The 15,676-nt window shown below is 40.3% G+C and overlaps 1 protein-coding gene and 1 pseudogene across 1 annotated transcript; both read left to right on the forward strand.

Moving 5' to 3' along the window:
• Positions 1-727: 727 nt before the first annotated feature.
• LOC115694632 (ethylene-responsive transcription factor 13-like) lies at positions 728-1,626 on the forward strand. Its single transcript, XM_056317015.1, has 2 exons — positions 728-1,061; positions 1,122-1,626. The coding sequence occupies exons 1-2, from the start codon at positions 728-730 to the stop codon at positions 1,580-1,582; spliced, it is 795 nt and encodes a 264-aa protein (XP_056172990.1). The 3' UTR covers positions 1,583-1,626.
• Positions 1,627-14,548: 12,922 nt separating this feature from the next.
• LOC115692999 (ethylene-responsive transcription factor 13-like) lies at positions 14,549-15,346 on the forward strand (annotated as a pseudogene).
• The last annotated feature ends 330 nt before the right edge of the window (positions 15,347-15,676 follow it).

Raw genomic sequence — 15,676 nt, forward strand, 5'->3', positions numbered from 1 at the left:
AATGCAAACTATGATTTTCTTTTCTTTTGTTTCTCGTTTTTTTTTTTGGCCAGAATGCAAACAACAATATTTGGTTGCCGTATAATAACATAGGAAAACTTCATTTCCTCAATCAAGGTAAATCCACTGGCATTTGCTCTTATGGAAATTGTAACTAATTTACCTTGAATTCTTTTCTTCCACCAAATCAATTACCTTAGTCCCGAACAAAGTTCAACGCTGATTGTGTTCATTCTTAAAAAAATATTTAAACGAAATTTTTTTTATACTTACCAATATTTATTAAAAACTTATTAGCACAAAAAAAAAGAATTCTTATATTTGAATGGAGAACAATATAGTTCTGCAATTTAGATACAAAAAGCATGCACAAATATCATTGTCCTACCCCAATTAAATACAACAGTGTGCCCCATGCTTTGGCTTTTTAATTCAGTACGGATAACAAAATATATATAAATTTACGTCTTTCGTGATTAAAAAAAGTCCAATTGAGCATTTGAAACATGTTTTTGAGAATCTCATTAGTCATCACCAGATGCACTTTCTCAGTAGCTCCATCCAAAACCATCCCTTCAATCTTCCACCGCTCAAGCAGTCAAGCTCAACATATATACCCACTTCCATGGTCTTTTCAACTCTACATTCTTACTTCAGAAACGAAATCATCCCCTCAATCTCCCACGTTCAGTGATCTCAAGCTATAAATTCTAGCCCAAAAACGAAAATGCTTCAGGAAATCAGCAGTCCCTTTGAGACCGATCGATTCAACGTTTTGAAATCCATTTGTGAGCATCATTTTGAAGATGATGATGATAGTGTCAGCGCAACATTTTATGCACCAACTCCTGCAAACGCGTACTCAAGGAGTTCAAGCTTCAGCAATATCTTACTGATAGAGAGTTGGAGCGAACTGCCCCTAAAAGTTGACGACTCGGCGGACATGTTGGTGTACGACGCTATGTGCGACGGGCTCAATTCTGGGTGGACAATGCCCTCGGTGTCGAATCAAGAACATGATTTTGAAGTGACGACCATTGATTATGACAGCATTGGTCTGGGTTCGAATCAAGGACTTGATTTCGGAGTAACGACCGCAGATTATAACAGCATTGGTTCAGCAATAGAGAAGAAATTGGAGATGGTGGAACAGGAGGTACAAGCGCTGGTCGAGAAGAAACATTACAAAGGAGTAAGGAGGCGACCGTGGGGAAAATACGCGGCGGAAATATGGGACCCCAAGAAGAACGGGACAAGGATTTGGCTCGGGACTTACGACACACCCGAGGACGCGGCATTGGCCTATAACCGGACAGCTTCTAAGATGAGGGGGTCCAAGGCCAAGGTCAACTTCCCTCACCTTGTCGGTGAGGCCGAGTACGAGCTTGTCAGGGTCAGCCGCAAGCGTTTGTCTGCTGAGCCTAGCTCGCCATCCACGTCCAGCGATGACGGTTTGGCGACGAGGACGAAGAGGAGAAAGAGGGAGGTGAATGTGGGTGCTGAGGTGGATTTTGGAACTCCACTCCCCTTTCCCATATTGGATATTGGTTTTTGGAGTGGGGATGAACAATTTGTACTTTGATTATGCAAACTGGAAAGACATTGTTTTGATCAATGAGAAGTTAATCAGGCAATTTATGTTGTAGAATGGAAACCATCAATTTAGTGTTTTGATTTCATTTCCATTTGAGTTTGTCAGGAATAACCAAAAAGCGGACAGTATCCCCAACGCCGCGCCAGTTTCCTACATATGAAATGAGGAGAAAAAACACTTTCACGTCGTCTAGAAAGTGACTAACAAAAGCAAAAAATGTTGGTAAAATTAGCATTTGGTTCCTTGTGAGTCTTGTGTGATCTATCAGCTACAATGTATCCAAGAACCGTTAAGATTGAAGATATAACTTTGTGTTATTCTCAAATAACTTTAGATCTTAGTACACAGAATTACGTACTCAACTTTCATGTGGGATTAGAGTAAAGATATCAGACTCGGTACGTCATAACGTTCTTTTGGTCATTCTTTTATGACTTCTTCATATTTGAAGTGTTGAATTCTTACAAACACTTTCATCCCCAATCGTTGAGTTTGCTTAATTCAGAGTTTTGTCATTACGTATATTAATTTTTTACATTTTCTTCTTAGGTTTTTGTATGCCTCGATGAGTTGTTTGCTCAAGCTAAGCAAAGGTTGAGCAACAAATTAACAACATGAATTGCTCAAAACAAATTTCCCAATAAGCATTGATTTTAGAGAGATTGTTAGGTAATTTCATACGACCATTTACCGAGCCGCCCAAATCATGTGTGCATGCGGTAGGCAGTTACCTCATGTTCAAAGAGAACCAAAAGACTTTCCCGAGAAAAACTTCTTGCTCTTATAATTGCTTTAAGACAAAACTTTATTGTCTCGTGTCAATTCAAACAAACGTCAAGGATTAATCAAGAATATATAATTTCTTCCAATTAAAAAGTGGATCCAAACCGTTGACATTTTATAAGTAGGAGTGGTCAACTTACATAAAAAAGGTAAAACCAATGGGGTTATATATATCATGTTCATTATGAAGACATAATCGTAAGAACAAAAGAATGTTAGATTGTGTAGTTTGAGTTTAGACTTATCAAGGAAACAATATTAGTTAGAATTTTAGAATATACTTGGCTCAATTTTTCTTGCAGAAATTAGATATTAATTTTTTTAAGCAAGCATTTTCAAAACCAATGAATCAATTTCGGCTGGACTTTTCAAATGAGGTAGACCTCCTTTTTATTTATTTATCATTTTGATACTTAAAGATCCTTAAACATGCTTTTTGAACAATATACCTGATTAAAGTGCACTACGACAAGATCCTTAGACATACGTACCCCGGTGCCTAGACTTGGGATATCAAAGGTCGGGCTTAAGACACGCATTCGAGGCCCCGAGGCTAGGAACTGATTATGGGAACCTAGGAATCTGGAGTCGAACCAAAGGTCTTGACGCCCAACTTGCGACCTTAGAGACTTGACGAAGGACAGTGACCCCTTATGAGATCCACATTATTGGAGATTGAGTTGGGTGTCAAAATCCAGAACCTTGCCACAGCGTCATAGGTCCCCCACTTATTAGGATTCCGGGTTCGATCACCGTGGTCCAAGTCTTGGGCTATCCGACCAAAACAATAAAAAGTCTTGGGCCTAGGTCTGGAGGCTTGCCCCCTACGTCTCAACGTGTGGGGGTCGTGGTCCTAGGTCGACACTTAGTTCTCGTGTCCAAGTGTTGAGGTCTTGTGTTCGGGCACCAAGGTTTGTATCCTAGCTTGTAGGCTGTGATTCGAACTCTCGGAGGTCCTAATTTTGGTCCCAGAGTCTTGGATCTGACCACTAGGGTGCTAGGTGTACTGCTCCAGGTTTAGGATTTCCGGTTTGGGCGCCAGGTTCTTAGGTCTTGGGTTCAGATGATGGGCATACTGATGGCAACAGTGGAGAGATCTAATTAGAATTTGAAAATTTGAATTTGAATTTTAAGAAGCGTAAATCACTTTTTTAAAATTTATGGATATATATATAATTTTTGTCAATCATAAAAATGTTTTTTCTTGAATCTTTTTCAAGTGATTCCGAAGGATGATATGGAGAATAATTATTTGTTGACGTCCAATTTTTCGCGTGAAACAAACCAAAATTGTAAACTATAACAAAAAGGTGGCAACTGCGTGAAAGTGTTGGTAGGTTACACCAACAATTTATCATGGATAAAGTTGCCGGTCTTTGACCAAGTTGCCGGTCATTTTCTTTTATCAAATATTTTTCTAACACTGACTCACACTTAATATAAATTTACTAGCAAAAAAGATCTGTATATTACAAAACAATCCATGCAATTTTCTTTATATCACTTGCGTATGTGATTGAATCTGTACTGCACCCCCATATCAGATCTAAAAACCTTAAAAATAAACACAATAGCATGCACCGACATTTGTTGTCCTTGCCCAATTTACAAAACGGAAATTGTCCCATGCTCTGGCTTTTTAGTTCAGAACGGGTAATGAAAAAGTATAACAATTTATGTCTCTCGTGATTAGAAAAGTCGTAATTGAGCATTTGAAACATGTGTTGAGCATCTTATGATTCATATCACCAAAAATTTTGGTCCAAAATGGACTTTCTCAGAAGCTCCATCCAAAATGCATTGGAGCTAAGAATTAATTTTAGCCAGAAACGGAAAGGATTGTGATTGAAATTTTTGACTTTCACAAATTTTGGAGGGATTGTGCATAAACCAGCCCTCCTCAAAGAGATTTCATTATAGGGCTAGTTTTGATGTGCTTCTACATGCCCTCAAAATATAAATTTTTTTCATGAACTTGCAATTTATTGAAAGGAACGAATTACGTTATTGAAAACAGGAAATCGAAATCCGAGAAAGTAGGAAAGGCTACTTTACAGAGGAGTATGCGAAAAATTAAATATGCACCTATCCTGGGCAATTCGAACTCATCCTATCTTCCAGTTCCTCGTCAATGGCAAAGATAGTATCACCGGTTTTTTGGACATTTTTATCACCTTCAGCTTTGCTGCTCGGATTGACATTTGGGGGCTTTACCCCCGTTCAATGCATCTTCTAGTCTCGCAAGGAACTTATCCATGCGATGTGACAGGTCTTCCAGTCTCTTGCCCAGCTCGTCCATTTGACGTCGAAGGTGTGCCATCTCGGCTCTCTTGCCTTCGGGCACCAACATCCTGATCCTTTCTTCCTTGAGTGTCATTTTACTTTGAACAAAAAGACGAAAATGAGTGTAATTATAAAGAACAAGGGAATTGGGAGCTTCAGTGATACTCTCTATGAATGAAAACAAAGCAACCGGCTTATCTTCGGATCAAACAAGAATGCAGTCCTTCGCTGGGATTTCATTATAAGAGAAAGTATCTTGATGAAAAAGTATTCCGTGCCAATCAAAACAAATGCTGCCTTGTTTTGAAAATATTTGTACTTGTTTTTTGGTCGAAAAAATATTTGTGCTTGATCATGGAGGTAGAATGACACAAACACATGTGCATGTATATTTACATGTGAGGTTTAACACCTAAAGGTGGGATATTTAATAATCAAGACAGTAAATAAATTACTCAAAAGATTAAAGAACCTCAAATGCATGGGCAAGCAGGAATGGATGTGCATTCAACAGTCATTGAGACGGGGATTCTGCAAGTTTAGACTTAGGAAACAAACATGTGATGACGAATGCATTTTATTAATGAGAATGTTGATGAATATGACTAATGCATGACCTAAGCTATTTAGAGATAACTAAGATGTAATGTCAATTCATTCTTTATATGTTTTCTTGTTTATGAGATGAGCTCGCTAATTGCAATATGGACACGACTCAAATAATGCTATGATTATATGCACTAATCTAACACGCATTGATGAACTAACATAAAGTCCCAAATGTCTTGCGTGCTATGCTATAATGAATTAACTATATGCAACGATATGGGATCAATTCCTAAAGCTAACGACATGATATGCCATAGATGCCACGACATAAGATAGAATTAATTATGGACTAATCCTATGATGTAAGTTCTATGAAATGCTATTTTTTGTATTATTTTTTATATTTCCAAAAACGGCAAATTATACTTAGGATCCTTTATATGACCTTTTGATATTTATTAAAAGAATATCGACTTGATGATGCAATGCTGACTCTTTTCATATTTGTCTTTTTAATGATATGCAATATGAATGATGCATGAAATGCAATGACGTTACTCCAATCTTCACCACATAATTATCAAGAATGTGATTTTCTAGATGACGTGCATTACGTGATATGAGACTAAATTAACTCTAAGTCCACATGCAATCTATATGAAAGCCAAGTAACATTTTTTTTATTTTTTCTCTTTTGTTTTCGACTAGTAAAAACCATGAACTACTCTAAATCTACATGCACTCTAAGACCAAAATGCATTGCCCTAGATAACAAATTATGAACGTGCCCCAAACTCTAGACATGCAATGACAATGCATCGAAATACATGTTATGATTAGAATTAGTCACATCATTGATTGGAGTTCGACCTTAATGTAAAGGTCCAAAAGGAAAGGATCAAATCGTGATAGCCTAAGGTTCTATTAACTAATAACATGCATCTAAAGACCATATACTAAAATGAATTTAGACAAACCTCGGCTTACCTTGAGCAAGGATTAACCTAAGACAATCAAAGCGAGGTAAGGTGCGGCCTCTTCTGGTGGGCACCGGCAAGAGAGTGTGGCTGGCGAAGCTATGGCAGCGGTTGTTCAATGCCGGGATTTGCAAAAGGGGCTCGCTGGGCAACTAGCGGCTCTTGAACGTAATGGCGAGGACGGATGTTTGCTGGAAACGCCACAGACAATCACCAATGGCGTTAAATGACCACAGGTGCCGAGCTGCTTCGCCGAGAAACCTGAAAGCTTGCAAGGAGGTCTAGCAGATCTGCTGGGATCACTGGCCGCGGCTGGATTAGCTGGACTTCTTGGCCGAGCTGCTGTGCTTGATAGTGAGGCTCGTCAGCGAGCTGACGGCGTGTCGGTCGCTGCGCCTGGAAGTCGCGGCTGAGCAAGGCGGAGCCGCCACGGAGCTGGCGTCGGCGTTGCTGGGCGCGGTAGTAAGGAGCCTAGACGAGTTGGAATTGCTGGACGGAGTGGAACACCTTGAAAGACACGAGGGGACGTGCGAGAGAGTCTTGCCGTGGATGGTGTGTTCGAGATGTGAACAATGGACGTGTGTCTCTCTCGCTCAAGTGTGCGTCGATGATTGGTGCGTATGTCTTCTCTTCTTCAAGACCGAATGCTCTGTGGATGCCCTCGAATTCACCAGTTTATTATTGTTTTTTTCAGAAGACACTCACGGCACATCCACTTTCTGCTCAATTGAATAGCTCGCGTTTCTTTTTCGAGCGAATGAAGATGTATGTTGCTGAAGAAGAAAGATGATAGCGTCGGAGGATAGCAGGACCTCAAGTGGAGGGCCGCCAAGCAGGGACGCCCGATTGATGAGGCCGCGGGTGCGACAGTCAATGGAGGACTCGCGGTGGATGAGATGAACGACCACGTCAGGGCAACGTCGAGGATCGAGAGGAGGATATGGTGGCGGCTTGTCTTGGCTTAGGGACTGGTGGTGGCGGGCGGCGGAGTGTGGAGGAGAGCAACAGCGGATGAAGATGACTGCTCTTTGAAATGATGCCAGTGGAACCTCCTTGGGGTTGTGCCGAATATAACCACAACTTTCCATTCAAACCTCCCTTAACAACCATGAGATATTATCGCATTTGCATGAAAATCTCCCTAACAGCCCGGATATCGCATTTGCTCAAATCCATTGGCTCAAGCCCCTAATTGCCTCGTTCTCTTCTCAACCACTCACCGAAATCCAAGCCTTCATCCCATCTCCAAAATCTCTTCCATTTGGCCAGCCCATTATCAGATCCCCACCGAATTGATCTCTTTAGCATTACCAAGTTCCACTGTTTTTCCTTTCAAACTCTGGATATTCTCGATTTGCCGATCGCAATTGCCTTTCTTTCCTTTCGAATTATTGACCGAGATTAAGAGCACGTGAACGGCCAGATATCTATGGGAGATGATCCTACACACGCTTGTCTGTGCATCGGTCCATGGTAGCATCGTAGGGAAGTCATGCGATGACTTAAAGTAAAATAAAAATGCAAATATGAATAATGCAAGTGATACTTTTATTTTTTTTAGGGGTTGGGTCGACTCATAATTTTCTTATGCAATATGAATGGCTAAATGGGTTGCCAAAATTCAGGTGCCGATAATTTCACAACCTGATTGACACATGGATGTTCCCTTTTGCTCAATCTTCTTGCTAGGTAAATATAATTTCTTGGGGTTAGCCGAGAACAGAGTAAAACTTCCCATGATTTCATTTCATTGAAAGGTAATCAGTAACGCATGCGATTGACAAACTACATTTTTTGTCAGTTACCTTTTTTGTATGCATGCAAGATTCCCGGATAATGTCACAGGTCAAATGTACCTTCGAGACGTGCGTGAGACTTAGGATTAGGTGGAGAGGACCAAAGCCAAAGGAAGGTGTTTTTGGTGCGTCTTTGAACGAGGTCCGACCATCCAGAAACACAGACCATTGGACTTCAAGTGTCTTGATGGAGTCAAATATAAACCATTGCATGCCATCAGTTTAAAGCTTTGTGAAAATAGATATGTGTGACTTTGGTTGGTATGTGACTTTTGTTTTACCTAGCTATCCATATGGAAACCGGATCCACACGAAACTATTGTTGCTATTAGCCACACGACAAATAAATGAATTTCCGTCGAGATTTCAAAAGAATGAGTTAGTTAATGAAAATCGTGACTTTATGAGGTTCCTTGGTCGGAATGTGGACAGTCTAACTTTGACCATACCTTGACCACACCAGTGAGGTGGACTTGGACTTTATCTGGTGCATGCAAGTTGACCTAAGATATCACCTAACTGTTACGCCCAAAGAATAAAAAGGAAAATCATTAGATAGTGAGAAATCATCAAAGGATTTACGCCATCACTTATCATGTCTCAATCGGTACTTATATATTGAATGAGATTCTCATAATTTTTTGAACAATTATCAGGATATATGTTGGATGACCCGAGATGATGTTTTCTCCAACATCAAATTTGGTGCAGCCCAATTGGACTCAATAATTCAACACATAACTTTAACCATGCCCCTGCATGTACGTTTCTGAGGGTAATTAGAGATTCAGGACAAAAAACCAGCCAAATCATGAATTACTTGAAATTTTTGTTTTACTTTTTGTGGCCAGAGTGCAAAATGCAATATTTGGTTGACGGACAACTACATAGGAAAAATTCGTTTCCTAAATCATGGTAAATCCACTGGCATATGCTATTATGGAAATTATGACTATTTTACCTTAAATTCTATTCTTCCTTCAGACTAATTACCTTAACCCAAACAAAGTTTGACGCTGATTGTGTTCATTTTAAAAAAATTCGTGTCCTAATTCCTAGACTGAACTACCAAGCAATGGCTCATAACCTAATGCGGTCCTGGGATTAAACAAGATTCGAGTTAGGTATTTTGACCCAAAGTGTCTTGTGTGGTCCACCGTGCTAATTGGTCAATCTAATCATCTTATTCACCGATCGGAAGCACTGAGATCCTCTGTTCTTACATTTCCAATCAATGAATCACTCTTTTATCTCTTCATTGCTTGATTTGCTTTCTACATGTATTTGCGTGTATCACTGAAAGCAGTGCGCAAAGTAAATTCGGAAAGAGGAAGCGAGACCAACCCTTTCATGCTGTGATGCAGTGTGGTTTTTAAGCTTGGACAAGTTTTTATCCTTTAGGTCGAGATTCACTCAAATAACCACTAGGCTGAAAATTGATCCATCCTGAAATCGAACACTCCTAATTCAAATTGAAACATTGACCGAAAACAAATGCAGTGATGATCGACACTCAAACACGTGAGCTGCGGATAAAATAACGGAGCTAGTGTTAACTTGGATGTGCAGTCCCAGTTCGGGTTTTGAAATACAAGGGAAAATTACCAAAAAAATCTTAAACCTTTTGCAATTGTGCCAATTCAGTCTTAAACCTTTTTTTTTGCCATTTCAGTCCTAAACTTTTACAATTGTGCCAATTCACCCATGGCCGGTGAGCTGGACCTCGCCATGGCTGGCAGTGAGGTCAACCTTGCCCATGGCCGGCGAGGTCACCTCGCCCTGGCGAGCTCCTCCCTGGCCGGACCGGCAAGAGGGAAGAAGGAAAAAAAAAAGGAAAAAAAAAATTAAAATAATGCCACGTAGGCCGGCGGGCGCGGCAGCGTCCACGTCCACGTGGCCGGCCAAAAGTGGCCTAATGGACTGAATTGACACAATTGTAAAAGGTTTAGGACTGAAATGGCCCAAAAAAAAAAGGTTTAGGACTGAATTGGCACAATTGCAAAAGGTTTAGGACTTTTTTGGTAATTTTCCCGAAATACAAAAGAACTCGGTATAAGTATGAACCGACCCATATGTATGACGTGGATCTAATAAACAAAACATTTATAAATGAAATGTTCGATTAAGAAAATGATGGTCATTCGTGAGGTTGATTGCTTTTCTTCAGCAACTAATATTTACAATACGGCTAATTTTCAACGACATAAAGCTTAATCTCTACACGACATGAGCATTTCCATACGGATGATTGAAACAATTGTTGATGAGCAGCTCAAGAAAAGATATTAAGTTGAAACCGAAATACTTTCGAACTCAATATAGTTCATCTATTTTATAGCTAGAAGATTTATAGTCATCACCAACTCATTTAAAATTTGAATTGTTCGATATATGTGTGGTTTAAAGTTAAGTGTTTTGATAAATAACTGGAGATGACTTTATCGTTTGAGAAGACCCATTTGGATTTTTGTACTTTTCATCTTGATGATGACCCGAGGAGTCATAAGTACAATCCGACATTTGTACAGGTGCATCATTTCGAGAGTCCCAAACAATCGTAATATCAGGGATGATTAGGCATTATTTAACAATAGCTCCCAAATTATAAAATTTCACAAATTATTTCCCTGAAATCTGATACTGTTGCACAATTGACCCTAAACCCTGAAAAGTTGCCGGTCAACTCTTTAAGTGTTAATGCCTAATTTTTCTAGTCTACATAATCGTTGAGTGTTATTTTAGTGTGGATTAAATTATTTTTCTTGACAAACTTAGCTGAATTATTGTCAACTTCATTGGTCATACATCCTTTCTATCTTCTTAACTTCATGCACCATGTAGTAGAGATTATTCTAGTCAAGAAAATGGGCAAGTCCCCGTTTTGGGGAATGTTTAATTTGCTATGCAGAGGAAAAAAAGTAGTAACAAAACAAATACCAAAGCTCAAGAGGATGATATGTAACTTCTCAAAATTTGGTGCCATTATGTAACGTTGTCAAAGTTCGGGAAAGTGATTTACGACTGACATGTACTATACGGCTAATTTCCAATGACACAAAGCATTCCTCTACGGTTAACTTTCAATGACATGAGTATTTTCTCTTATTCAGTGCATGTGTTTTGTTAGATTATCGTAGTTGCTATGAAAATATTACCAATAGTCATTGAAATCCATGACTATGCTAAATCGATACATATACACCAGAGATGAAAAATAGAAATATAAGAAAGAGGGAAACATATTCGACTGAGAAGAGTTTGGTCGACACAACTCTAAAATTGCCATGGGTGTAATGTAATCATCAACCCTACTAAACACAACAAATGACAACACTCAATCATCTGATCCAAACTAACACTGCATTATTTATCACAATACATGCCACCAACGGCTGAATCTTGAAGATTCTAACATTTTTTGCTTCAAGTCAGGATTGACAGATAGGTTACTTACGTTATGGGGAAGGGTAGGCAACTCTTTGAGATTGTCGCAGTGTACCAAATCCAGAGTCTGAAGACTTTGCACGAGCTGGATGATTGATGGAAGGCTTGATAGACGTGTACCCCGAAGCCTCAATTCTCTCAGACAACATAGTTTCACAATATCACTAGGAATGACTCACTCCAAACTCCTGCACCAGGAGGCTGTACTTCTTTCAGGTTTCTCAACTCTCCAATGCAACGAGGAAATTCTCTTATGAAACAAGAATCCATTTTCAACACTTTCAGGTTCCATAGGTTTTTAATTGAATCCGGTAATCTCGAAATACCTGTACCCGAAATATCGGGAAAAGTGCCATAAAAGTCCCAAACCTTTTGCATTAGTGTCAATTTAGTCCTAAACCTTTTTTTGATGCCAATTCAGTCCTAAACCTTTTGTATTAGTGCCAATTTAGTCCTAAACCTTTTTTTGGTGCCAATTCAATCCTAAACCTTTTAAATTAGTGCAAATTCAGTCCTAAACCTTTTATTTTTGTGCCAATTTAGTCCTTCCGGCCAATTTTGACCGGAATTTGCCGGCGTGGGCCTTGCCGGCCGACGACCGTCACCGACGCGACGTGGCGGCGGACAAATTAAATAATATTTTAATATTTTTGAATTTTCATTTTTTCCTTTTTTTCTTTTTTTCCACTTTTTTTTTGGGTTTCTCCTTCCTCTCGCCGGCCACTGGGGAGGCCGGCCTCGCCCGGCGAGGCCGAGCCTCACCTTGGTTGGGCGAGGCTCGACCTCGCCAGATCCGGCAAGGTCGGGCCTCCCCTGACCATGGCGAGGCTCGAGCCCTCGCCGAAGGCCGCGGCGAGAGCGAGCCTCGCCGGGAGGCCGCGGCGAGAGTGAGCCTCGCTATGGTTGGGGAGTCCCGACCTCGCTCGGATCCGGCGAGGCTCGGGCCTCGTCTGCGGCTGGGCGAGGCCCGACCTCGCCAGATCCGACGAGGTTGGGCCTCGCCCGACCATGGCGAGGTTTGCCCTCGCCGCAGGTCGGGCCTCGCCCAACCATGGCGAGGTCGAGCTTGCCAGCCTACGGCGGCCTGACGGCCGGCCGGCCAGGAAGGAGAAACCCAAAAAAAAGTGGAAAAAAAAAAGAAAAAGGAAAAAATAAAAATTCAAAAAATATTAAAATATTATTTAATTTGTCCACGTGCGCCACGTCATTGCACCCGTGACTCGGTCAGCGGCCAGCAAGCGTCCACGTCGGCAATTCTGGTCAAAATTAGCAAGGACTAAATTGGCAAAAAAATAAAGGTTTAGGACTGAATTTGCACCAATTTAAAAGGTTTAGGACTAAATTGGCACAAAAAAGGTTTAGGACTAAATTGGCACCAATGCAAAAGGTTTAGACGAATTGACACCAAAAAGATTTAGACTAAATTGGCACTAAAAAAGTTTAGGACTTAAATTGGCACTTTTCCAAATATCCAACTCTACTAATGAGAAACTCAATTTGCCTGTGGATTCCGGAAGCTTTCCTAGCCCACGACAATCCCTCAAAGACAAGCATCTGAGTTCCGTCAAGTATTCAATTGACTCGGGTAGTACAAGAATTTTTGTGTTATCCAAGGCTAGCATTGAAATAGTTTTAAGTTCACAAATTGAACCAGGAACACGAACCAATGAGAAGCAATTAGCGGCATTAAGAATTTGCAATCGAACCAATCTGCCTATTGATGCAGGAAGTTCTCGTACGGAAGTGCCATCAATCATGAGCTCTTTCAAAGCATTCATCTAGTCCATTTCCGCTAGCAACATGCTAAGTTCGGAGCAGAACTTCAAATTTAGGGTGACCAAGAGCTTCATATCATTAACTGAAGGATCTAAATGAACCAATCGAAAACATCGCTCAAGAATCAGTATCTCCAAATTTGGGCAACAGGAAAAGCTGGGAGTAACTTGGTAAGTCCTTGCAACCTGTAAGATTCAAAACTTTCAAACGCTCCATCTGCAAAACAAGGGAAAAAGGTCAGATGGCTTAGAACTCTCAATGTAATTAAGGGCCAACACAAACACAACAACAAGTGAGCTATAAACCGACCTTAATTCTTTTCCAACATCCCTAGGATTCTGTAACCTTACTGCACGAAAGATCAAGAATAACTAGTTTCTCATTTTTCTCTAAATGAATGCTGATCATATCTCGAGAGCACCCTTGCCAATGAAGCCGCTGAACGTTCAATAAGGCATCTGCAAATTGTCCATCAATATTGGCGCGACCCAAGCTAAGAAATGACATGTTCGTCAGGATCTCAAAGCCTGCCTCTTCAGTGTTCAGGTGATCTGTTCCTTGTATGATGGACCATAAAAGTCAAGTAGAGAAACATGTGGAAGTATTCAGACAATTAAATAATTACTATGCATTCCTAAACTCCAATGAGGTAAAGAAAATGGTTCATCCTTGAAAAAAAATCAAAAAACAAATTGAGGCCTAAATGCTACTTTTCGAAAGTTTTAAAATTCAACTATATTTTTTGATGAGTTTTAGAATACACTCATCCTTATTTTTTTCAATTACTTTTTGACGGTTACCAACCCTGATTGAAACTTAATAGCACATTTTAAAAATCCGTACATTGAATGCAGAGTAATACAGCCCTGCATTTTTCTCTTTATCAAACGCGTTTGTGATTTGACCAATCCGGCACCACACATCAGATCTAAAAAACTTAATTTATATACAAAAGCATGCAAACATCGTTGTCCTTCCCCAATAAAATAAAACGGAGCGTGCCCCATGCTTTAGTATTTTAATTCAAAACGGATAGTAAAAAATATATCAATTTATGTCTTTCGTGATTAAAAAAGTCTAATTGAGCATACGAAACATGTGTTGAGAATCTTATTAGTCATCACCAAATGCACTTTCGCAGAAGCTTGATCTAAAATAAATAGCAGCTAAGAATTAATTATTTATATGTTGCAATAATTACCAGTCAAGCAGTCAAGCTCAACCTATATATATAGCTCCCACTTTGATGGTCTTTTCCAACCATTCACTCTTCAGAAACCAAATCATCCCTTCAAATCTTCCAAAATCAGTGACTACAAAGCTACAGATTCCTGCCAAAAACGAAAATGCTTCAAGAAATTATCAGTCCCTTTGAGACCGATCAATCCGAAGTTCTGAAATCCATTTGTCAGTATCTTCTTGAAGATGATGATGATAGTATCAACGCAACATCTTCTGCAGCAACTCATGTGGACATGTAACTCGAGGAGTTTGAGCGTCAGCAGTCTTTTACTAATGGAGAGTTGGAGCCAACTGCCCCTAGAAGTCGACGACTCGGAGGACATTTTGTTGTATATGGCGCTTTGCGTGACATGCTCAACTTCGGGTGGATGATGCCTTTGGCTTCGAATCAAGAACTTGATTTGGAAGTGACAACCATTGATTACAACAGCATTAGTCCGGCGACGGAGAAGAAACCGGAGATGGTGGAGCGTGAGGTACAAGCGCTGGTTGAGAAGACACATTACAAAGGAGTGAGGAGACGACCGTGGGGAAGTTATGCAGCGGAGATAAGGGACCCCAAGAAGAACGGGGCGAGGATTTGGCTCGGGACTTATGAGACACCTGAGGATGCGGCATTGACCTATGATCGGGCTGCTTTTAAGATGAGGGGGTCCAAGGCCAAGCTCAACTTCCCTCACCTCACCGGTTCGGCCGAGTACTAGCCTGTCAGGGTCAGCCGCAAGCGTCGGTTCGCCGAGCCTAGCTCGCCATCTGCGTCCAGCGATGACAGCTTGACGATGAGGGCGAAGAGGAGAAAGAGAGAGATGAATGTGGATGCTGAGGTTGATTTTGGAAGTCCAATGCCCTTTCCCACATTGGATATGGGCTTGTGGAGAGTGGATGAACAATTTTTATTTTGATTGTGCAAATTGCAAAGGCAATTTCTTGATCATTGAAAAGTCAATCAGCAATTTATCTTGTAGAAACTATCAATTTCGTATTTTTATTCCATTTCCATAGAGTTTGTCAGAAGAAAACAGAGACCCATTTGATCCCCAACTCCCTCGTAAATGGGCACTCGTCTCGTACACATGAAGAGAGTAAAAAAAAACACCTTCATGTTGTATAAACCTTACGAATTACGTAATAATATTACTAATGATAGACTAACCAACGGTAGAAATACCTTTTTTACATGACACTAGAGTTAAGATCTCGAGTTTAATTTTTTTAACGTCCATTTCAGTCAT

The sequence above is a fragment of the Syzygium oleosum genome, unplaced genomic scaffold, assembly GCF_021117445.2.
Source record: "Syzygium oleosum isolate NSW1041296 unplaced genomic scaffold, Sole_v2.1 Sole_v2.13, whole genome shotgun sequence".
Taxonomy (NCBI): domain Eukaryota; kingdom Viridiplantae; phylum Streptophyta; class Magnoliopsida; order Myrtales; family Myrtaceae; genus Syzygium; species Syzygium oleosum.